The sequence below is a fragment of the Lampetra fluviatilis genome, chromosome 58 (genome assembly GCF_964198595.1).
Source record: "Lampetra fluviatilis chromosome 58, kcLamFluv1.1, whole genome shotgun sequence".
NCBI classification, from domain to species: domain Eukaryota; kingdom Metazoa; phylum Chordata; class Hyperoartia; order Petromyzontiformes; family Petromyzontidae; genus Lampetra; species Lampetra fluviatilis.
Window position 1 is genome coordinate 3,588,858 of NC_136332.1, and position 23,068 is coordinate 3,611,925.

Consider the following 23,068-nt stretch of genomic DNA (forward strand, 5'->3'; position numbering starts at 1 on the left):
ACAACATCACAACAACAACGTCAACATCATCATGGACAACATGATTCACAACTTAAACAACATCAACTTCAACATAAACAACATCAACAACATCATCATCAACATTATGAACAACATCAACGTCATCACGAACAACATCAACAATATCATTCACAACCTAAACAACATCAACAACATCAACAACATTAACATAAGCAGCAATATTAACATCAACACCATCATCATCATCATCAACATTATGAACAACAACAACATAATCATGAACAACATAAACAGCATTATTCACAACTTAAACAACATTAACATCAACAGCATCAAGATCATGAACAACATTAACATAATTCACAACTTAAACAACAACAACAACATCATCTTCAACATCATCATCATGAACAACACCAGCAACATCATTCACAAATTAAACAGCATCAACAACATTAACATCAGCGACATCAACAACATTTACATGAACATCAACAACAACATCAACATAATCAAAAACATGAACAACATCATCGTGAACAACATCAACAACATCATTCACAACTTAAACAACATTAACATCAGCAATATCAACAACATTTACATCAACAAGAACGTTTACATCAACAACAACATTAACATCAACATCATCAAAAACATCAACAACATCATCAAGAACATGAACAACATCATCGTGAACAACATCAACAACATTAACATCAGCGATATCAACAACATTAACAACAACGACATCCACATCATCAAAAACATCAGCAACATCATGAACAACAACATCAACATCGTCAACACCATCAACATCCACAACATCACAATTAACATCAACATGAACAAAATCAACAGCAACATTACCGTCAACATCGGCATTAACGATAACACGTACAACATCAACAGCATCATCATCATCACGGTGGCTAGGAGATGTTAACTACCTCGCCTGGTGCACAGGAGGTCGTGGGTTCGATCCCGACCCCGACGATGCCTGCTGTATATTTGGAGTTTGCGTGTCTCTCTCTCTCATCATCATCATGGTGGCTAGGAGATGTTAACTACCTCGCCTGGTGCACAGGAGGTCGTGGGTTCGATCCCGACCCCGACGATGCCTGCTGTATATTTGGAGTTTGCGTGTCTCTCTCTCTCATCATCATCATGGTGGCTAGGAGATGTTGACTACCTCGCCTGGTGCACAGGAGGTTGTGGGTTCTATCCCAACCCTGACGCCTGCTGTACATTTGGAGTCGGCGTGTCTCTCTCTCTCATCATCATCACCGGGGCTAGGAGATGTTAACTACCTCGCCTGGTGCACAGGAGGTCGTGGGTTCGATCCCGACACTGACGACGCATGCTGCTGTATATTTGGAGTTTGGCGTGACTCCCTCTCTCTCCCCATGGACGCGTGGATTTTTCTCCGGGACCTCCGTTTTTTCCCCTCCACGTTTAGAATCAACGTCACGTGCTTAGAGTATTTGGCTGCTGTACATTTCCATACGTGACGCCACTTCGTTGAGCTATCGTGTTGTGATAGGCAGGTGATCGCTTCTCAAAAGGAGCTACTACATAGCTCAGAGGGGCCTTACCCTGGTAAAATAAAACAAATATTTATAAGTTTTTAGTTTTTATAGAGTGTATGGGTGTCTGTGTAAGACTATGGGTATCTGTGTGAGTCTATGGGTCTCTATGCGAGTCTACGGGTCTCCGTGTGAGTCTACGGGTCTCTATGTATGTTTACAGATCTCTGTATGAGTCCATGAGTCTCCGTGCGAGTCCACGGGTCTCGGTGTGAGTCTACGGGTCTCTATGTATGTTTACAGATCTCTGTATGAGTCCATGGGTCTCCGTGCGAGTCCACGGGTCTCGGTGTGAGTCTACGGGTCTCTATGTATGTTTACAGATCTCTGTATGAGTCCATGGGTCTCCGTGCGAGTCCACGGGTCTCGGTGTGAGTCTACGGGTCTCTATGTATGTCTACAGATCTCTGTATGAGTCCATGGGTCTCCGTGCGAGTCTACGGGTCTCCGTGTGAGTCTACGGGTCTCTATGTATGTTTACAGATCTCTGTATGAGTCCATGGGTCTCCGTGTGAGTCCACTGGTCTGTGTGAGTCTACGGGTCTCTATGTATGTTTACAGATCTCTGTATGAGTCCATGGGTCTCCGTGCGAGTCCACGGGTCTCGGTGTGAGTCTACGGGTCTCGATGTATGTCTACAGATCTCTGTATGAGTCCATGGGTCTCCGTGCGAGTCCACGGGTCTCGGTGTGAGTCTACGGGTCTCTATGTATGTTTACAGATCTCTGTATGAGTCCATGGGTCTCCGTGCGAGTCCACGGGTCTCTGTGTGAGTCTACAGGTCTCTATGTATGTCTCATTCAGACTCTGTCTTCTCGACAGACCTGGTCTCCACCTGAGGACGGCTGCTTGCGTTGTGGCCGAAACGTCGTGAGAATTATTTTATCATGTTTTATTTTTATTATTTTATTATTTCCCTTCCACGTGACTTTACCGAAAGAACCAAGAAGACTATCCACGTGATTTTACCGAAGGACCCAACGAGTGTTGGACACTGCAACATCGCCACCTCGTGTCGCCCTGCGGGAACGGGCAGCGATGGAACACGGCGGAGAGAGCGCGACGCGGTGCCGAGAGGAAACGGACCGCAGTAATCGCTGGTTTCTCACGCATTACTTCGTCCGCCCGCTGGACAAATGTCGCTACTGCCGACATCCTCGAGTCTGCGCCCCTCATTCGATGGGGAGCGGTACCCACAGAGAAGCGGGTGATTTCATTTGAGCTCTTATCATGATGTCGCCGTCAAGACATTGCGAGTTGGAGGCCTTCCTCTCCCTCTGCGGTTCGTTCCATTTCTCTCGACACAACGACGACAACAAAATCGACGACGACGAGACGCTTCTAATTCGGTCCCGATGCGCGTCCAAGGAGCGCCACCTTTTTCATTTCCACATCATTGCCGCGTGCGTGCGCCACCAGCTTCGTCTTCCTCCTCCTCTACGTTGCTGCCTTTCAATGTAACTCCTGCGATGGTCACTCTCTCTCTCTCTCTTTGGGTCCAGGCTTTCGATGCAGCCAGCAATGATCCCCCCCCCCCCCGCTCCTGGAATTCCGGCATCCCAGAGAGAGAGCTTTCGCCGTTACTTAGCCGTGGTTTTTCTGAGCCGACGCGCCTCAAATAGAGCAAAGCTCCCCCCCCCCCCACTACCACCCGCCCACCTCTCCCCCACCACCCACCTCAAACTTGCGACGCATTTCGGTGTCTCCATCCTCGATGTCGGGAGCGATCGGCACGTTGTAGTACTCCCCTTCCTCCTGGCTCAGCAGCTTGTACCTGCGCCACGGGCACGATGAAGTGACAAAGACCTCCGACCCCCCCCTAGCTAGCGGGGGGGGGGCGGTGCGGTGTCGCCCCGGTAGGACGCCACAGCCCAGCGCGGCCAACTTTGTGTCCCCAACGTGACCTCACGCAGCCGTCACGAACATTACAATGAGAGCAATTGGCAGGCGCGTGGCTGCGTCAAGCCATTCATTGACAACCCATGCGCCGACAACCCTTGACGGTCACCCGTCGTCTTTGCACTGTTCCCGACAAAGAGACGTTGTCGGGGAAAAAAAAAAATCCGCGGCGACGTTCAAACGGAACCATTTCTGGTCGCCGGCCAAAATTCGCCAAGAGCCGGACGCGGAGATCCGTCGTCTCGCGGCGAGATGCCGGCAAACGCAGTCGGGGTTCGATTTTGAGAGGCGGAATTTTGTTTCCTCAACCGGAAAAAAAAAAAAATCCCGTCGCTTTTGGCCGCCAAGCCGCTGAGTTCAGACGGCGGTGCGGGTGGGGAACTCACCAGCCGTTGGCGGGCGCCTTGAGGAGCTCCGAGACCCCGAAGGAGAGCGCGCCCATGAAGTCGTTGCGGGTTGTACGGTCCCAGTCCCACACCTCGATGGAGAGGCGGCGGTCGATGTCCGTCGGCTTCAGCTTGCTGCGGGCGGGGGGGGGCGAGGGGGGCGGTGGGGGGGGGGGGGGCGGCGGGGGGGGGGGCGGGGGCGAGACGCACGCGGCGGCGGCGGGGGGGGGGGGGGCACGGAGCTTCAACCGCCGTTCGCCAGGCTGGGCGGCACCTCCTCTACTGCCGACCTACTGCCCTGTAGCGACGTACTTCATGAAAGGAACGTCGCTCTGGGATGCCGCAAGTCATCGTGGTGCTGAGATGTGAGCTCTCTCTCCTGTGTACAGGATGTCGTGGTTCGCGTGCCACGCCGCGAGCCTGGCCACCCGGGTTCGATCACCGCTCACGGCCAACACCGGTGGCGATTATAATCGACCTCCCCTAGGTCGACTCAGCCTCAAATGTGTACCTGGTGCGGCGTGCAAACATCGCCACTGGGGGAGACAAATGCGGCCGGGCGTGGTGCTGGCCACCCACCGCCACATGTGCCACAGTGCCAGCCTTCATAGGTGCTCACTAACAACACTTGTCCCAGCAGTTAGTGTATGTGTGCGCGCGTGTGTATGCGTGTGTGTGCGCGTGTGTGCGCGCATGTGTGTGTACGCGTGTGTGTGCGCGTGTGTGCGTGTACATGTTTGTGTACGCATGCGTACGTGTACATGTGTGTTTACGCGTGCGTACGTATGTGTGTGTGCGTGTGTACGCGTGCGTACGTATGTGTGTGTGCGTGCGTGTGCGCGTGTGCGCGTGTGCGCGTGCGTGTGCATGTGCGTGTACGCGTGCGTACGTATGTGTGTGTACGTGTGTATGTGTGTACGCATGCATACGTATGTGTGTGTACATCTATGTGTACATGTGTGTGTGTGTGTACGTGTTCTGTACGTGTGTGTACGTACGTACGTGTGTGTGTATGTGTGTGTACGTGTGTGTGTGTGTGCGCACAAGCGTGTAAGGGTCCGGGCCACGACACCGGCACTCACAAGGTGAAGTGCTCCTCCCACACGGGGTTCAGGTTCGCCTTGATGGTCTTGGTCTTCTGCTTGCTCTCGCTCTTGGGGTCAGGGGTCAGCTTCAGCTTCACGTACGGGTCAGAGAGGCCGTTGGGGTCCATGGGGATCAGGTTCTTGGCTTCCTTCACTGCAACGGAGACAAATCGCGACGCCCGTTTATCCTCCACAGAGGCCGATCTTGACACCGCTGGTACCATTAATCAGCAAGTCCACTCAGCTCCACGTCCTCCTGTACCACAATCACTCCATCTCTGCTCTAGCCCGTGCCGCGCCCGTTTATCCCCCTCGATCCGGCCGAACAAAAGCTGTTTAGGCATGCGGTGGCTGGGTGCATACATGCAGACAAAAGACTGCCGCACGACGGGAGAGAGACTCACCCGTCGTGCGGCAGTATTTTTTGGGCCGATTGCTAATTTGTTTCACCGTGCTTTATTATTATTATTTTGCACCCCCCCCTTATCGTGCTGTTATTGCAGTACAGGGACACCTCGACTTAAAAACATTCGATTTTCAGAGATACCAACAAACCTGCCCTCCTCGTATGTCCAGTTGCCCATTCAGAGCGAGAGTCGTAAGTTCAACCGCCGCGCAATAGATGGCAGTGGTGGCATCTACAAGAAGAGCCAGTGGCATCTACAGCTACAGAACTTGAAGAACCAGTGGCATCTACATCTGCAGAACTTGAAGAACCCGTGGCATCTACATCTGCAGATCGTGAAAAACCAGTGGCATCTACAGCTACAGAACGTGAAGAATCAGTGGCATCTATATCTGCAGAAGGTGAAGAACCAGTGGCATCTACATCTGCAGAACGTGAAGAACCAGTGGCGTCTACATCTGCAGAACGTGAATAACCAGTGGCGTCTACATCTGCAGAAAGTGAAGAATCAATGGCATCTACATCTGCAGAATGTGAAGAACCAGTGGCATCTACATCCGCAGAACGTGATGAACCAGTGGCATCTACATCTACAGAACGTGAAGAACCAGTGGCATCTACATCTGCAGAACGTGAAGAACCAGTGGCATCTACATCTGCAGTACGTGAAGAACCAGTGGCATCTACATCTGCAGAACGTGAAGAACCAGTGGCATCTACATCTGCAGAATGTGAAGAACCAGTGGCATCTGCAGAATGTGAAGAACCAGTGGCATCTACATCTGCAGAATGTGAAGAACCAGTGGCATCTACATCTGCAGAACGTGAAGAACCAGTGGCATCTACATCTGCAGAATGTGAAGAACCAGTGGCATCTACATCTGCAGAATGTGAAGAACCAGTGGCATCTACATCTGCAGAATGTGAAGAACCAGTGGCATCTACATCTGCAGAATGTGAAGAACCAGTGGCATCTACATCTGCAGAATGTGAAGAACCAGTGGCATCTACATCTGCAGAACGTGAAGAACCAGTGGCATCTACATCTGCAGAATGTGAAGAACCAGTGGCATCTACATCTGCAGAACATGAAGAACCAGTGGCATCTACATCTGCAGAATGTGAAGAACAAGTGGCATCTACATCTGCAGAACATGAAGAACCAGTGGCATCTACATCTGCAGAATGTGAAGAACCAGTGGCATCTACATCTGCAGAATGTGAAGAACCAGTGGCATCTACATCTGCAGAATGTGAAGAACCAGTGGCATCTACATCTGCAGAATGTGAAGAACCAGTGGCATCTACATCTGCAGAATGTGAAGAACCAGTGGCATCTACATCTGCAGAATGTGAAGAACCAGTGGCATCTACATCTGCAGAATGTGAAGAACCAGTGGCATCTACATCTGCAGAACGTGAAGAACCAGTGGCATCTACATCTGCAGAATGTGAAGAACCAGTGGCATCTACATCTGCAGAACATGAAGAACCAGTGGCATCTACATCTGCAGAATGTGAAGAACCAGTGGCATCTACATCTGCAGAACATGAAGAACCAGTGGCATCTACATCTGCAGAATGTGAAGAACCAGTGGCATCTACATCTGCAGAATGTGAAGAACCAGTGGCATCTACATCTGCAGAATGTGAAGAACCAGTGGCATCTATAACCACAGGAGATTACACAACTTTAAAAGCCACGCCGTGCAACATGTTTGTAATTGATGGGAGTGAACTTGGACTCACGAAGAGACCTCTGGAACCGAACTAGTTCGTAAGTAGAGGGGTCCCTGTTTTGTGTGTTGCTGTTGTAACTGTGCTGACACCGTGTCTCCTAGCTCATCGTGGGTTTCAATCCCGACCCCTGACGCCTGCTGCTGTAATATTTCGAATTTGCGTGTCTCTCTTACTCATCATCATCACGGTAGCTAGGAGATGTTAACTCCCTCGCCTGGTACGCAGGAGGTCGTGGGTTCGCGACCCCTGACGTCTGCTGCTGTATATTTGGAGTTTGCGTGTCTCTCTTTCTCATCATCATCATCACGGTAGCTAGGAGATGTTAACTACCTCGCCCGATTCGCAGGAGATCGATTCCGACCCCTGACGCCTGCTCTATATTTGAAGTCGGCATGTCTCTATATCTCTCTTCGTGGTCGCGTGGATTTGTCTGCAGGCTCTTCCGGGTTTCCCCTCCGCATCAATAATCAACGCGCTTCAGAGAATTGGGCTGCTGCTGTAAATTGCCACGTGGTGGTGATGATATGGCTGTGACAGCCAGATTGCTGCTTCTGAAAACGAGCGACGTAGATCAGACGGGGCCTTACACACGGTAAAGTAAAAAAATAAAAAAGGTTGTTTAATAGTTTACGAGTGGCTCATCGGATTCCTCCTGCAGTCACAAAAAATAACGTTTCTGATTTCGATTGCCTTTGGTTATTTTGGTGACCCGGGGTCGCTCTGGAAAATGGAAACTCCTATCCTGATCTGAACTTTAACCTTGAACTCCACTCACTCATCAAGAATTTTGCCATTCAATCACCATCTCACTAACACACTCATTCCCTCACCCACTCACCCACCCACCATCTCACGAACACACTCACCCCAACCCACCCACCATCTCACTAACACTCACCCCCACCCACCCACCATCTCAGTAACACACTCACCCCCACACACTCACCCACCCACCATCTCACTAACCCACTCATCTACCCGCTCACCCATCCACCCACCATCTCACTAACCCACGCATTCACCCACTCACCCACCCACCATCTCACTAACACATTGATTCACCCACCCACCATCTCATTAACACACTCATTCACCTACTCACCCACCCACCATCTCACTAACACATTGATTCACCCACCCACCATCTCATTAACACACTCATTCACCTACTCACCCACCCACCATCTCACTAACACATTGATTCACCCACCCACCATCTCATTAACACACTCATTCACCCACTCACCCACCCACCCACCATCTCACTAACCCACTTATTTACCCGCTCACTCACCCACCAACTCACTAACCCACTCATTCATCACTCACCCACCATCTCACGAACACACTCATTCACCCACTCACCCACCCACCCACCATCTCACGAACACACTCATTCACCCACTGACCCACCCACCCACCCACCATCTCACGAACACACTCATTCACCCACTCACCCACCATCTCACGAACACACTCATTCACCCACTCACCCACCCACCCACCATCTCACGAACACACTCATTCACCCACTCACCCACCCACCCACCCACCATCTCACTAACACACTCATTCACCCACTCACCCACCATCTCACGAACACACTCATTCACCCACTCACCCACCATCTCACGAACACACTCATTCACCCACTCACCCACCATCTCACGAACACACTCATTCACCCACTCACCCACCATCTCACGAACACACTCATTTACCCACTCACCCACCCACCCACCCACCATCTCATTAACACACTCACCCACCCACCATCTCACTAACACACTCACCCACCCACCCACCATCTCACTCACACACTCACCCACCCACCCACCATCTCACTAACCCACTCATTTACCCGCTCACCCACCCACCATCTCACTAACACACTCATTCATCCACTCACCCACCTACCATCTAACGAACACAATTATTCAACCACTCACCGACCCACCATCTCACTAACACACTTATTCACCCACTCACTCACCCACGCACCATCTCACAAACACACTCATTCACCCACTAAACCCACAATCTCACTAACACAATCATTCACCCACTCACCCACCCACCATCTCACTAACCCACTCATTCACCCGCTCACCCACCCACCATCTCACTACCCACTCACCCACCCACCCACCATCTCACTAACCCACTCATTCACCCACCCACCCACCCACCATCTCACTAACCCACTCATTCACCCACCCACCCACCCACCATCTCACGAACCCACTCGTTCACCCACTCAACCGCCATCTCACTAACCCACTCATTCGACGGCACAAATTTGGCCGGATCATTTCGTGGTGGCCTAACAACCACCACCCCTCCCCCCTGCCAACAAATAACTAAAAACGTAATGTACGAATCTCTACGCTGGCTGCGAGTAGCAGCAACATCGCGGTTAAGTCGATTGCCATACAGCAGCAACCCTCTAGACCAGGGGTCCCCAACCCCCGGGCCACGGAACGTTACCGGTCTGTTAGGAACCGGGCCGCACAGCAGGAGGTGAGCGGTGGGCGAGCGAGCGAAGCTTCGTCATCTGTATTGACAGCCGCTTCCCATGGCTCGCATTGCCGTCTGAGCTCCGCCTCCTGTCAGATCAGCGGCGGCATTAGATTCTCATAGGAACGCGAACACTACTGTAAACTGCGCGTGCAAGGGATCTAGGTTGGCCGCTCCTTTTCAGAAGTCAGAATCCGACACTTATTTTAGTCCGCGCGTGGCCCGCCCCTATTATTTTATTGACCACTTCCGTCCGTGCCTCTTTCCCGCACTGCCTCAGTCACAGTTTTGGGAAGCCCACAAGCTGCCAGAGGTCGCAATCGGGTATCCGATACACGTACCCTACCCGATACCCGGCTACCCGTACCCGGCTGGGTACGGGTACGGGTACCTGTTTGCGACCCTGGTGCGGCAGGGTACGGGTAGGCCGTGAGTCACTGGTGAGTAACCGTTTGTCACTCATTTCGGGTAGGGTACGGGTACGGGTAGGGAACGAGTACCCGTACCCGGCCGGTTACGGGTATGAGTACCCATTTGCGACCCTGGTGCGGCCGGGTAAGGGTAAGGAATCAAAACCCGTTTGCGACCTCTGCAAGCTGCTAACCCCTGGCCACAATGAGTAGAAAAAATAAACGTTGCTGGAGAGCTTCTTTGAAAAGGGGGAAAGACCCAATGATGAACCCCCCCCCCACCCCCCCTGGTCCGTGAAAAAATTGTCTTCCACGAAACGGGTCCCTGGTGCCGTCTACAGCATTGCCACGCCCAGACGCACCGCCAGGTGGCAGTAGCGCGTTGACAATCACAGACACAGCGCTGGAGCCGCCATTTTTCATAGATTCGACCAAACGTCACCCAATGCGTGGGGCATGAGAGTCAGGTGCGAGTGGAGAAAACCTCGCCTCTCATCTCACTCTCCTCACTCTCCTACCTCTCATCTCACTCCACTCCCCTCCCCTCCACACACTCTCCTACCTCTCATCTCACTCCACTCCACGCACTCTCCTACCTCTCATCTCACTCCACTCCCCTCCACACGCTCTCCTACCTCTCCCCTCTCATCTCACTCCACTCCCCTCCACGCACTCCTACTTCTCATCTCACTCCACTCCCCTCCACGCACTCTCCTACCTCCCCTCTCTCATCTAACTCCACCTCCACGCACTCTCCTGCCTCTCAACTCTCTCCACTCCCCTCCACGCACTCTCCTGCCTCTCATCTCACTCCACTCCCCCTCCACGCACTCTCCTGCCTCTCATCTCTCTCCACTCCCCTCCACGCACTCTCCTGTCTCTCATCTCTCTCCACTCCCCTCCACGCACTCTCCTACCTCTCCTCTCATCTCACTCCACTCCCCTCCACGCACTCTCCTGCCTCTCCCCTCTCATCTCACTCCACTCCCCTCCACGCACTCTTCTGCCTCTCCCCTCTCATCTCACTTCACTCCCCTCCACGCACTCTTCTGCCTCTCCCCTCCCATCTCACTCCACTCCCCTCCACGCACTCTCCTGCCTCTCCCCTCTCATCTCACTCCACTCCCCTCCACGCACTCTCCTGCCTCTCCCCTCTCATCTCACTCCACTCCCCTCCACGCACTCTCCTGCCTCTCCCCTCTCATCTCACTCCACTCCCCTCCACGCTCTCTCCTGCCTCTCCCCTCCCATCTCACTCCACTCCCCTCCACGCTCTCTCCTGCCTCTCCCCTCTCATCTCACTCCACTCCCCTCCACGCACTCTCCTGCCTCTCCCCTCTCATCTCACTCCACTCCCCTCCACGCACTCTTCTGCCTCTCCCCTCTCATCTCACTCCACTCCCCTCCACGCACTCTTCTGCCTTTCCCCTCCCATCTCACTCCACTCCCCTCCACGGTGTCTCTGTGGTTGCAGTGTCTCTGTGGTTGCAGTGTCTCTGTGGTCGCGGTGTCTCTGTGGGCACGGCGTTCCAGGTCGACTACATCAAATTCATATTGTCGTCGTCATCATCATTATCGTGATCATCATCGTCATCATCTTCTTTGTCGTCATCATCGTCATCATCGTCGTCGTCGTCATCATCGTCGTCATCGTAGTCATCGTAGTCATCATCGTGATCATCATCATCGTGATCATCATCATCATCGTGATCATCATCATCATCGTGATCATCATCATCGTCGTCATCATAGTCATCATCATCGTCGTCATCGTAGTCATCATCATCGTAGTCATCATGGTGATCATCATCATCGTGATCATCATCATCATCATCATCATCGTCGTCATCATCATCGTCATCATTATCATCATCGTCATCATCGTGATCATCATCGTCGTGATCATCATTATCGTCATCATCGTCAACTCACCGCTGACCACGAGCTTCTCGGCGTTGGTCACTTCGGCGACGATGCGAATCCGCCCGCGCCTCTCCGTGTGATCCATGCCGCACAGGCTGGGCACCATCACCACGCAGCGCTTGTGCACGTTCATGTCGCAGGCTGTGCCACACGGGGGGTGGTGGGTGGGTGGGGGGTGGGGGGGAGAGAGACGGTGGTTGTCGATGGCCCTCGCCGGTGAAGAATTGTAGACAAGTTTGGCAACAAAACATTTTTTCATAATCAACGTTTTTGGGTTTAGATCGCGTTATTTATAAATGTGTCGTAACCCTCCACCACCCGACATGGCCAATCAGTAAAAAAGTGTCACGTTGACAAAAGACAAATTAGTTCACTGCTTTAGCCCACCGGTGTGTTGAAGCGTGAAACCACAAAATTTACAAATTTTTTTGTAGTACGACGTTTCGCTGGTAATTGCATCCAGCATCATCGAGCAATTCTGGCGATGATGCTGGATGCAATTACCAGCGAAACGTCATACTCAAATTGTAAATGTTGTGGTTTCGCGCTTCAACACACTGGTGGGCTAAAGCAGTGAACTAATTTGTCTTTTGTCAACGTGACACTTTTTTGCTGATTGGCCGTGTCGGGTGGTGGAGGGTTACGACACATTTATAAATAACGCGATCTAAACCCAAAAACGTTGATTATGAATAATATTGGTCGCGAAAGCCTACGTGTAAAACATTTTTTTTTACAAAAAATGAACTATCCATGTGCAATGACCCCGGTGGGAGTCACACCAGCAGCGATCATCGCCACCCCACCCCGTCAGCCGGCTTCGACTCCCGACCTTCTGTGCGGAGGAGTTTTGGTGTCGTCTCTGCGAGAGCATCACTCACTGTCGCATTTCATCCCCTGGTGTATGAGGCCGTAGAGCAGCGAGCCGCAGTGGTCACAGAACGTGGGGCTGCCGTAGGTGTGGGCCTTGAAGCGGTGCTTGCTGCGGGGGTCCTGAGACACGCACAGACGGAGGGAGACGCAGAGAGAGACGGACAGAGAGAAAGAGACGGAGAGAGAGATGGAGAGAGAACGGCAATTGACGTTAATAACGATACTGGAAATAAAATGTATCCCCATGATACAGCTGTTCACTCCGAGCTATGAATGCTCTGATGGTGGCATTGTACTTGTACCGCTCGCCTTTTGGCGCTGTTCTCTGGTGTGACACTGGCGGTGAGACGAGGCCATGAAGAAGGCTGCCGTCTCTGGTGTAGGCCAATCAGTTTAAGAGACAATGCAAATATTATTATTATTGTCAGAGCCATGTTTGTGTTTGCACCACAAGTACCTTGCGTGGTTAATGGAGTAACTTGACTCCTCAACATCACCGCTTTCATTGCCAGCAAAGGGTAAGACCTCTTGATTTTTCATACTTTGACACTGGCAAAAAGGTCCCAACGATAACGGAGTGTGGCGAGTTGCCGTTGAAACGCGTGCGGCGTCCACGTTATGACACGTCCTTGTTATGACGCGTCCAGGTTAGATGCGTCCACATCACGACGCGTACACGCAGGGCCGGATCAAGGCGTGGGGGGCTTTAGGGGCTGCAGGCCTAGAGGCCTCCCGTCAGCTGGAGTGCCTCCAGAGATTGAAGTGAAAAGTGATTTCATTCGTGAATGCCGCATTTTATTTGTTGTTAGCCGTGTAAAAAATTAAATGTTATTTTTCATTAACTTTGTTTTCCTCTTGAAAAAATTACTGGGGGCCTCGCAGTACCTGTAGCCCAGGGGCCTACTAAGTCCTAATCCGGCCCTGCGTCTACGTTACGACGCGTCCTCTCTACGACACGTCCACGCTATGATGCATTTCTCTTTTACGTGACCACTTTTCTCGCGCTCTGCGGAACGCGCGCCCCATCGTAACAGGGAAACGCGAGCGCCGTTCCAACGCGGAAAGCCTAAAAAACTGAAATACATGTTTGAATTTTACGAGGTCAGGCCTCAGAGCCAAGCAGCTTTCTTTTCAGAAGAGTTTGCGTCTCTCTCCACGTGGTCGCGTGGATTATTCTCCGGGTCCTGCGGTTTCCCCCCCCCCCCCCTCCACATTTAGAACCGACGTCACGGGGTTCTCAACAGCTGCCATACTCTTCTTCTTGGTTCTTTAGGTAAAGTCACGTAGAATGGAAATAATAAAATAATAAAAATAAAACATAATAAAATAATTCTCACGACGTTTCGGCCGCAACGCAAGCAGCCGTCCTCAGGTGGAGAACAGGTCTGTCGAGAAGACAGCGTCTGAATGACTGCTGCTATTCTTTTCCACGCGATGATGTTGAGCCTTGGCCAGGTAGCTTTTGACAAAAGGAGGTGCTCAGCGGGGCCTTGCTTGCTAAAATAAAAAGTAGGCGCTCAATCGTAGCTGTGGCCGGGAATCGAAGTCGGCACAATTGTGGCGGTGGTGGCAGGCGGTTCTCGCTGGATCCGTAGCTCGGCGCGCTAACCGCTGCTCCACCGCTCCCCACGGTCCCAACGCTATGGAGACGACGGCGTCAAAAAGGAGCATTTGGCGCGAGGCGACAGGAAATTTGGCGATTTCGAGTCCAACTCGACGCAGCCACAAGTGGCAACAGAATAGGCAGTCTCTCTTAACCGTCGCAGATATCAGAGCCTACGGTTGAAAGGAACGGATACATCTCATCAATGCATCGAGGATGGGTATTCATTTTAATTTTTTACCTACGTGACTTTACCGAAAAAACCTACGAATATGAAAAATGATTGGGGTTTTTTTTGTTCCCCTACAGATCTCCAACTAAAATACCGCGTGCGCGATCAGCCACGCACCAGATCCGATCGTTTTTTTTTTGGGGTCCCAACATTTGGGAGGAATTATTTCACGGAATGCAGAGTGGGGTGCGAGGGGGGGGGGCAGAGGGAGGCACGTGGTGATAAATTCCCAAAGGGAAGCGTTTCCAGTCGTCGTCAAAAAGGGGGTTAATTTTCACGCGAGAAAGATTTAAAAAAGATTTTTAAAAATTAAAAAAAGACTTGACGCTCCGCACAGAAATAAAAAGACCAATCTGTCACGGCTCCCGGAGGAATTAATTCACACGACTCTGCATTACGAATTATTGTATAAAAATAAAATAAAACCGGCCATCTGTCGCGAGCGGTTACGGCGCTCATGGCTCCATTCCTCGGAAACAAACCGGGGATGGAGGGGGGGGCTCGCGCTCGCCGCCGCCGCTTTGCCACGGAGATGTTAACAACCTCGCCAGGTTTTCTTGGTTCTTTCGGTAAAGTCACGTAGAATGGAAATAATAAAATAATAAAAAATAATAAAATAATTCTCACGACGTTTCGGCCACAACGCAAGCAGCCGTCCTCAGGTGGAGCAGCCACGCAACCAAATCCGATCGTCTTCTCGACAGACCTGTTCTTCACCTGAGGACGGCTGCTTGCGTTGTGGCCGAAACGTCGTGAGAATTATTTTATCATGTTGTATTTTTATCATTTTATTATTTCCATTCTACGTGACTTTACCGAAAGAACCAAGAAGATGAATCCCTGCAGTCACGAAAGCTTTAAATCGAAACCTCGCCAGGTATACGGCGGGGTCGTGGGGTTTCAGTTCAACGTTACGTACGCGCGCACTTGTTTGAAAAGCACTCGCTACTTTGAAGCCTTTACTCTTTGGTTCTTTCGGTAGAGTCACAGAGTTTGGAATAAAACAAATCACGACTTTTCGATCGCATCACGAGCGGTCGTCCGCTTGTGTTGCGATCGACACGTCGTGATTTGTTTTATTTTATTTTATTTCTACCCACGTGACTTTACCGAAAGGACCAAAGAGTATGGATTCCTGCAGTCACGAAAGCTTCAAATTGTGTTTGGTTGTTGCTACGAAGAGGGCTCATCATCGTCATCGCGAGGACATTTATAGCGGCCAGCTAACTCTGAACGCGTGACGTCGATTCCTAAATGTGGAGAGAATAACCGGAGGACCTGTAGAAAAATCCACACGACCACGGGGAGAGAGAGAGACACGCAAACTCCGAATATACAGCAGCAGGCGTCAGGGTCGGGATCGAACCCACGACCTCCTGTACACCAGGCGAGGTAGTCAACATCTCATAGCCACCGTGACGATGATGAGAGAGAGAGACACACAAACTCCAAATATACAACAGCAGGCGTCAGGGTCGGGATCGAACCCACGACCTCCTGTACACCAGGCGAGGTAGTTAACATCTCCTAGCCACCGTGATGATGATGAGAGAGAGAGAGAGACACGCAAACTCCAAATATACAGCAGCAGGTGTCAGGGTCGGGATCGAACCCACGACCCCCTTTTATACCAGGCGAGGTAGTTAACATCTCCTAGCCATCGTGGCTCGATGTTTACAGGAGGATGGTGGTTCAGGCGTTTGATAGGTCTCCCTGGACCGCGGCTAGCGAGTAATACTGTCGAGAAAACCGATAAGAGGTGCTCGCAAAGCTCTCAATCAAGAGAGATAAGTCGGAGTGATTTCCCTCCGGTCCGAAGAGACTTGAGCCACCTCCTCCCGTTTCGTTTACAGGCTCCTGTCAAGAGCAAGCAACGGAAATTCCACGTTACTGTGACGGGGGGTGGCAGGGCGCGAGCTGCTGTACGTCCATAGACACCCAGCGGCTGTTGCCAAACGCGCAGGAATGCATGCAATGTGTTCTTTCTCCATACTTTAGAGACGTGCGTTTCTAGGCACTTGCCCTTACCCCTGTTTAACACGTAGTTAGAGGTTTTCGAGACCTATAGCATGCGTATTGCCGGGTTTAATTGGGTTAGAACGCGTAAGTATATAAACATTGTGTCGTTAAACCCGCCGCCACCCAACATAAACTACATCAACAACATCAACAGCATCATCAACATCAACAACAACATCAACAACATAAACTACACCAACAGCATCAACAGCATCAACAACAACATCAACAACGACAACATCATCAACAACGTAAACTACATCAACAACATAAACAGCATCATCAACAACATCGACAACATCATCAAGAACGTAAACTACATCAACAACATCAACAACATCATCAACAACATCAACATCATGAACAACGTAAACTACATCAACAACATCAACAACGGTAACATCATGAACAACGTAAACTACATCAACAACATCAACAACATCATCAACAACATCAACATCATGAACAACGTAAACTACATCAACATCAACAACGACAACATCATCAACAACGACAACATCATCATCAACAACAACAACATCAACCACAACAACAACCGCTGCTGCTACTCATCAGTGCCTTCAGCCCCCCGAGTTCCATTCGCTCAATTGGCTGCGTCCGGCGGTGGAGACCGCCCCCCCCCCCAAATTCGTGAAGACGACCGCCCCCCACCCCAACGTTACACGCCCCAACGCCTCCGCATTGAAAATCCAGTGCGCTGACCCACCGTTGCATCACCCAAGAAATTCCCCGGCTACGACAAATCGTAATTCCGCATTCACTCTGAATGCGCTCGCTTCGTTACACCTCATGAAGCAGTTGTGACCGACGTGTGGGAGGGGGAGGGGGGGGGGGTCCCCCCATCAGAAGGGGGGAAATAAAAAGACGAAAAACTCTCCGCGGCTCGCCCGGGAGAAAGCCACGGACGGCATTGACCGACGGGTCCATCGCACCGACAAAGGGGTCGCGTGATGAAACCCGCTAGCAGAGGTCACAAACGGATTTTGATTCCTTACCCGTACCCGTACCCGGCCGTACCCGTACCCGTACCCGGCCGTACCCGTACCCTACCCGTACCCGGCCGGGTACGGGTAGGGTACGGGTATCGGGTACCTGATTGCGACCTCTGGGATGAAGCCACGATGCAGGCGCGGGTGGGTTGATTCTAGGAACTTGAATTGTGAGAAGAGACAAGACGTTGGGAAATGAGTGACAAACGGTGACTCACCAGTGACTCACGGGTAGCCGGGTATCGGGTAGGGTACGGGTATCGGGTACCCGGTTGCGACCTCTGCCCGCAAGCGCTTGCAGGCAGCGGTACGCGATGGCGCCAACAGGCTTATTTTGTAGATTTTTCCGCGCGGTCGTTTTGTTTGGGATCGCTCGTTAACTTCCGTACGGGTCAGTAGAGTGCTGCTGGACTTGCATTAGGGTCAGCAGAGTGACCTTTGGGCTGAGTAAGGGTCAGAAGAGTGACCTTTGGGCTGAGTAAGGGTCAGAAGAGTGACCTCTGGGCTGAGTAAGGGTCAGCACAGTGACCTCTGGGTTTGTGTAAGGGTCAGCAGAGTGACCTCTGGGTTTGTGTAAGGGTCAGCAGAGTGACCTCTGGGTTTGTGTAAGGGTCAGCAGAGTGACCTCTGGGCTTGCGTAAGGGTCAGCAGAGTGACCTCTGGGCTGAGTAAGGGTCAGCAGAGTGACCTCTGGGTTTGTGTAAGGGTCAGCAGAGTGACTTCTGGGCTGAGTAAGGGTCAGCACAGTGACCTCTGGGCTTGTGTAAGGGTCAGCAGAGTGACCTCTGGGTTTGTGTAAGGGTCAGCAGAGTGACCTCTGGGCTTGTGTAAGGGTCAGCAGAGTGACCTCTGGGTTTGTGTAAGGGTCAGCACAGTGACCTCTGGGCTGTGTAAGGGTTAGCAGAGTGACCTCTGGGCTGAGTAAGGGTCAGCACAGTGACCTCTGGGTTTGTGTAAGGGTCAGCACAGTGACCTCTGGGCTGTGTAAGGGTTAGCAGTGACTTCTGGGCTGAGTAAGGGTCAGCACAGTGACCTCTGGGTTTGTGTAAGGGTCAGCACAGTGACCTCTGGGCTGAGTAAGGGTCAGCACAGTGACCTCTGGGCTGTGTAAGGGTCAGCAGTGACCTCTGGGCTGAGTAAGGGTCAGCAGAGTGACCTCTGGGCTGAGTAAGGGTCAGCAGTGACCTCTGGGCTATGTAAGGGTCAGCAGAGTGACCTCTGGGCTGAGTAAGGGGTCAGCAGAGTGACCTCTGGGCTGAGTAAGGGTCAGCAGAGTGACCTCTGGGCTGTGTAAGGGTTAGCAGAGTGACCTCTGGGCTGAGTAAGGGTCAGCAGAGTGACCTCTGGGCTTGTGTAAGGGTTAGCAGAGTGACCTCTGGGCTGAGCAAGGGTCAGCAGAGTGACCTCTGGGCTGAGTAAGGGTCAGCAGAGTGACCTCTGGGCTGAGTAAGGGTTAGCAGAGTGACCTCTGGGCTGAGTAAGGGTCAGCAGAGTGACCTCTGGGCTGAGTAAGGGTCAGCAGAGTGACCTCTGGGCTGAGTAAGGGTTAGCAGAGTGACCTCTGGGCTGAGTAAGGGTCAGCAGTGACCTCTGGGCTGAGTAAGGGTCAGCAGAGTGACCTCTGGGCTTGTGTAAGGGTCAGCAGAGTGACCTCTGGGCTTGTGTAAGGGTCAGCAGAGTGACCTCTGGGCAAGGGTCAGCAGAGTGACCTCTGGGCTTGAGTAAGGGTCAGAAGACTGCCCACACCTCGCCCGCCCCCGGGCAAAACCTCCACCCAGCGGGTGTGGTTGGGTAAAGCGGTGGTGGATTAACTCCCGCCACCCCCCGCGACGCACCCGGGCCAGCATGGAAGAGGAGGCCAACGGTGCGCAAGCTATTGCAGGGCTGCACCTCTACCCTCTCCTCACACGCCCCCCCCCCCTTTCACCCGTAACCTTACCCACTTCCCGCCGCCCCCCCCCCCTCCACGACCAATTAAAACCACAAGCTGGCGGCGTCAAACGTCGCCGGCACGCATCCACCCGTCGCCCTTGAAGCGCCTCTCCTTCCCCGGCGGAAGCGTCGGTGGTGGCGGTGGTGCTGGTGGTGGTGGCAGCGGTGGTGGCGGCGGTGGCGGCGGCGGTGGTGGTGGTAGCGGTGGTGGTGGTGGCGGGTGACGGTGGTGGTGGCGGCGGTGGTGGTGGCGGTGGTGGCGGTGGTGGTGGCGGTGGTGGTGGCGGTGGTGGCGGTGGTGGCGGTGGCGGTGGCGGGCGGCGGGTGGTGGCAGCGGTGGTGGCGGTGGTGGCGGTGGTGGTGGCGGCGGTGGTGGCGATGGTGGCGGTGGTGGTGGTGGCGGAGGTGGTGGTGGTGGCGGCGGTGGTGGGTGGTGGCAGTGGTGGCGTTCCCATCGTCCTCTTTGCCCCGCTAATTGGCGTCCTCCCCCCCTCCGCTCATTTCCGATGTCTCCGTCTCATCTCCCCCCCCCCCACCACCACCACCCGACTCATGAAAGGGGAAGCGACCGTCGGGCTTCAAACGGAGGGCGCCTTGCATATTTAAAGCAAAAAGCGTCGCAGCGTTTGATATTCAAACGCCGGTGGGGGGGGGAGACCCCCTGAAAGACAGCGGCTGTCACGCGTTGCCATCGCGACTTGCACTCTGCCGCTCATGCGATTGCTGATGCTGCTGCTACTATCACTGCTGCTGCCACTGCTGTTTGCCGCTGCTGCCACCACTGCTTCTACCGCTGCCGCTGCTACTGCCACTATCGCAGCTGCTGCTGCCGCTGCTACCGTTGCCGCTGCTACTGCTGCCATTGCCGCTGCCGCTGCTACTGCCACTATCACAGCTGCTGCTGCCGCTCCTACCGTTGCCGCTGCTACCGCTGCCGCTGCTACTGCTGCCGCTGCTACTGCCACTATCGCAGCTGCTGCTGCTGCTGCTCCTACAGCTGCCGCTGCTACTGCTGCCGCTGCTACTGCTGCCGCTGCTACTGCCACTATCGCAGCTGCTGCTCCTACCGCTGCCACTGCCACTAGTGCCGCCGTGTTCCCTCGCAATTCCGGTCATTCTCGCGGCGGCGGCAGCGGCGGTGGCAGCCGCAGCTTTTTCGGAATCAGAATCTTGATTTAGACTGCAGGAGGAATCCGATGAGCTGCGACGCTCCGTTGCACAGATGTCCAGTCCCGTCGGCGCCTGTGGAGAGGGCTGCCCGAGTAGGCGACGCTTGGCCGAGCCGTCGGAACGAAGGCGGCGGTCACCGCAATGCGCGGCGCCGTCGGATGCGCTTCTGCGGCCGTCTGGAACGCTCCTTCCCTTGCGATGTTTTGGAAGCCACCGGAGCCGTGCACTTTGAAAGTCACCACCGAGGTTGACAAACTCATCTCTTTGGAACGGCTTTTCGTGTAAATTTCGATTTAAAGCTTTCGTGACTGCAGGGATTAATCTTCTTGGTTCTTTCGGTAAAGTCACGTAGAATGGAAATAATAATATTATTTCCATTCTACGTGACTTTACCAAAAGAACCAAGAAGGCTTTCGTGTGTTTAGTTTGTTGTCCTTCCAACCCCCCTGCCACCGCTTCGCACCTCCGATTAGCGCGGTCGGCTGTGCACGATGGTGCGAAAGAAGTTGAACTACGCTACCGCGGAGATCTGCCTCGCAGAATAGGCGGGGCGACCGGCTGTACGGGCCGGGCGGGATTTAGCGTCCATTGTAACGGACCGCGATGATAGCGTGGATCGCGACGGTACCACGGATCGCGACGAACTCGATTGCGAGCCGGCGAGTTCGTTCACGTAAAAGTCAAGTAACAACAAAAGGGTACACCCACCACCAGCTCCTGTAGAACTGCATCGCCGGTCCCCACTACGCCTCAGGGTTACCGTCGAAGGGACGATGAGCAAATGTGACCGACGCGACGGTTCAATTTCCGGCCCAACCAACGCGACCGAGCGATCGACTGCCGCTCCTCTTTTTATTTCTCACCGGGTGTCGGCTGTCAGCTGTCGTTCAGAGGCGACCTGGCCACACGTGATGATGATGGTAGCCGTTCATCGCGTTGGTGGATGATGACATCGTCATCATCATCATCACCACGCGAGGATTTACAGCAGCAGCAGCAGACGAATAATCTCGGACGCGCGTCGTTGATTCTCAACGTGGAGGAGGGAGGGCAAAAACCGCGCGGATCCGTTCCACGCTGGCGCCACCCCGGGCCGAGAGAGATGAGAGAACGCACAGACCTCGGCATGCACGAGACAACAGGCATCAGCCAAGGTCCCGGGATCGAGCCGAAGACCTCCGTGCGTGAGCGAGCGAGGCGAGGGGAGACGCGACGCGACGCGTCACGTACCACCCCCCCCCCCCCGTCGCTCCGGGGGAATCGCGGAGGGCTGGGCATGGCTCACGTTGCTCTTGTTTCACGTCCACGGGCTATTTTGGGTCAATCAAGCGAACGTGCCGACGATTTCCAAATGGGCTCTAATGGGGGAATGATTGCGCGCGACGGGAGGACCGACTACCCGGGTTTTATTCAAAAAATGTTGGTGGTGGGGGGAGTTGGCGGGGGGGGGGGGGGAGTTGATGGGGGGGGGGGTTGTTGGGGGGAGTTGGCGGGGGAATTGGTGGGTGGGGGAGTTGGTGGGTGGGGGAGTTGGTGGGTGGGGGAGTTGGTGGGTGGGGGAGTTAGTGGGGGGGTTGGTGGGGGGGGGGGGGTTGGTGGGGGGGGGGTTGGGGGGGGGGAGTTGGCGGGGGAATTGGTGGGTGGGGGAGTTGGTGGGTGGGGGAGTTGGTGGGGGGGTTGGTGGGGGGGGGGTTGGTGGGGGGGGGGGTTGGTGGGGGGGGGGAGAGTTGGCGGGGGGGTTGGTGGGGGGGGGTTGGTGGGGGGGGGGTAGGTGGGAGGGGGAGAGTTGGCGGGGGGGTTGGTGGGGGGGGGGTTGGGGGGGGGGGTGGGGGGGGTTGGTGGGTGGGGGTTGGCGGTGGGGGATGGTTGACGTTGGGGGGGTTGGTGGGAGGGTTGCTGGGGGGGGGGGGGGAGTTGACGGGGGGGGGGAAGGTTGGTGGGGGATGGTTGACGTTGGGGGGGGTTGGTGGGGGGGGTTGGTGGGAGGGTTGCTGGGGGGGGGGGAGTTGACGGGGGGGGGAAGGTTGGTGGGTGGGGGTTGGCGGTGGGGGATGGTTGACGTTGGGGGGGGTTGGTGGGGGGGGTTGGCGGCGGGGGGGGGGGCAGATCCTTGCAATTTTCTCAACGAACCTTGATCCTTTTTTCGGAGGTGGTGGTGGGGGGCACTCACCTCACATAATTGACGAGCTGATTAAGCGCCGCTCAATGGCTGTCCGAGCATGTTTTTGTTGCGTGTTCATGACACACGTGGGCGACGCGGGGACACGGACGTTCACGTGGCGAGGGGCAGAGGGC

General features: G+C 53.7%; 1 protein-coding gene across 3 annotated transcripts in view; it reads right to left on the bottom strand.

Moving 5' to 3' along the window:
* Positions 1-23,068, bottom strand: part of LOC144950593 (protein kinase C alpha type-like) — a 280,255-nt gene that overhangs the window by 78,196 nt on the left and 178,991 nt on the right. For 2 of the 3 annotated variants that reach the window (XM_078880745.1, XM_078880744.1), the window contains exons 4-8: positions 12,816-12,927; positions 11,944-12,075; positions 4,936-5,092; positions 3,854-3,988; positions 3,246-3,342 (exon numbers count right to left, since the gene is read on the bottom strand). In XM_078880745.1, the coding sequence (XP_078736871.1) occupies positions 3,246-3,342; positions 3,854-3,988; positions 4,936-5,092; positions 11,944-12,075; positions 12,816-12,927 (633 nt within the window). Of the gene's footprint in view, positions 1-3,245; positions 3,343-3,853; positions 3,989-4,935; positions 5,093-11,943; positions 12,076-12,815; positions 12,928-21,636; positions 21,710-23,068 lie in introns of those variants that run through there. The other variant, XM_078880746.1, reaches the window with a different exon arrangement.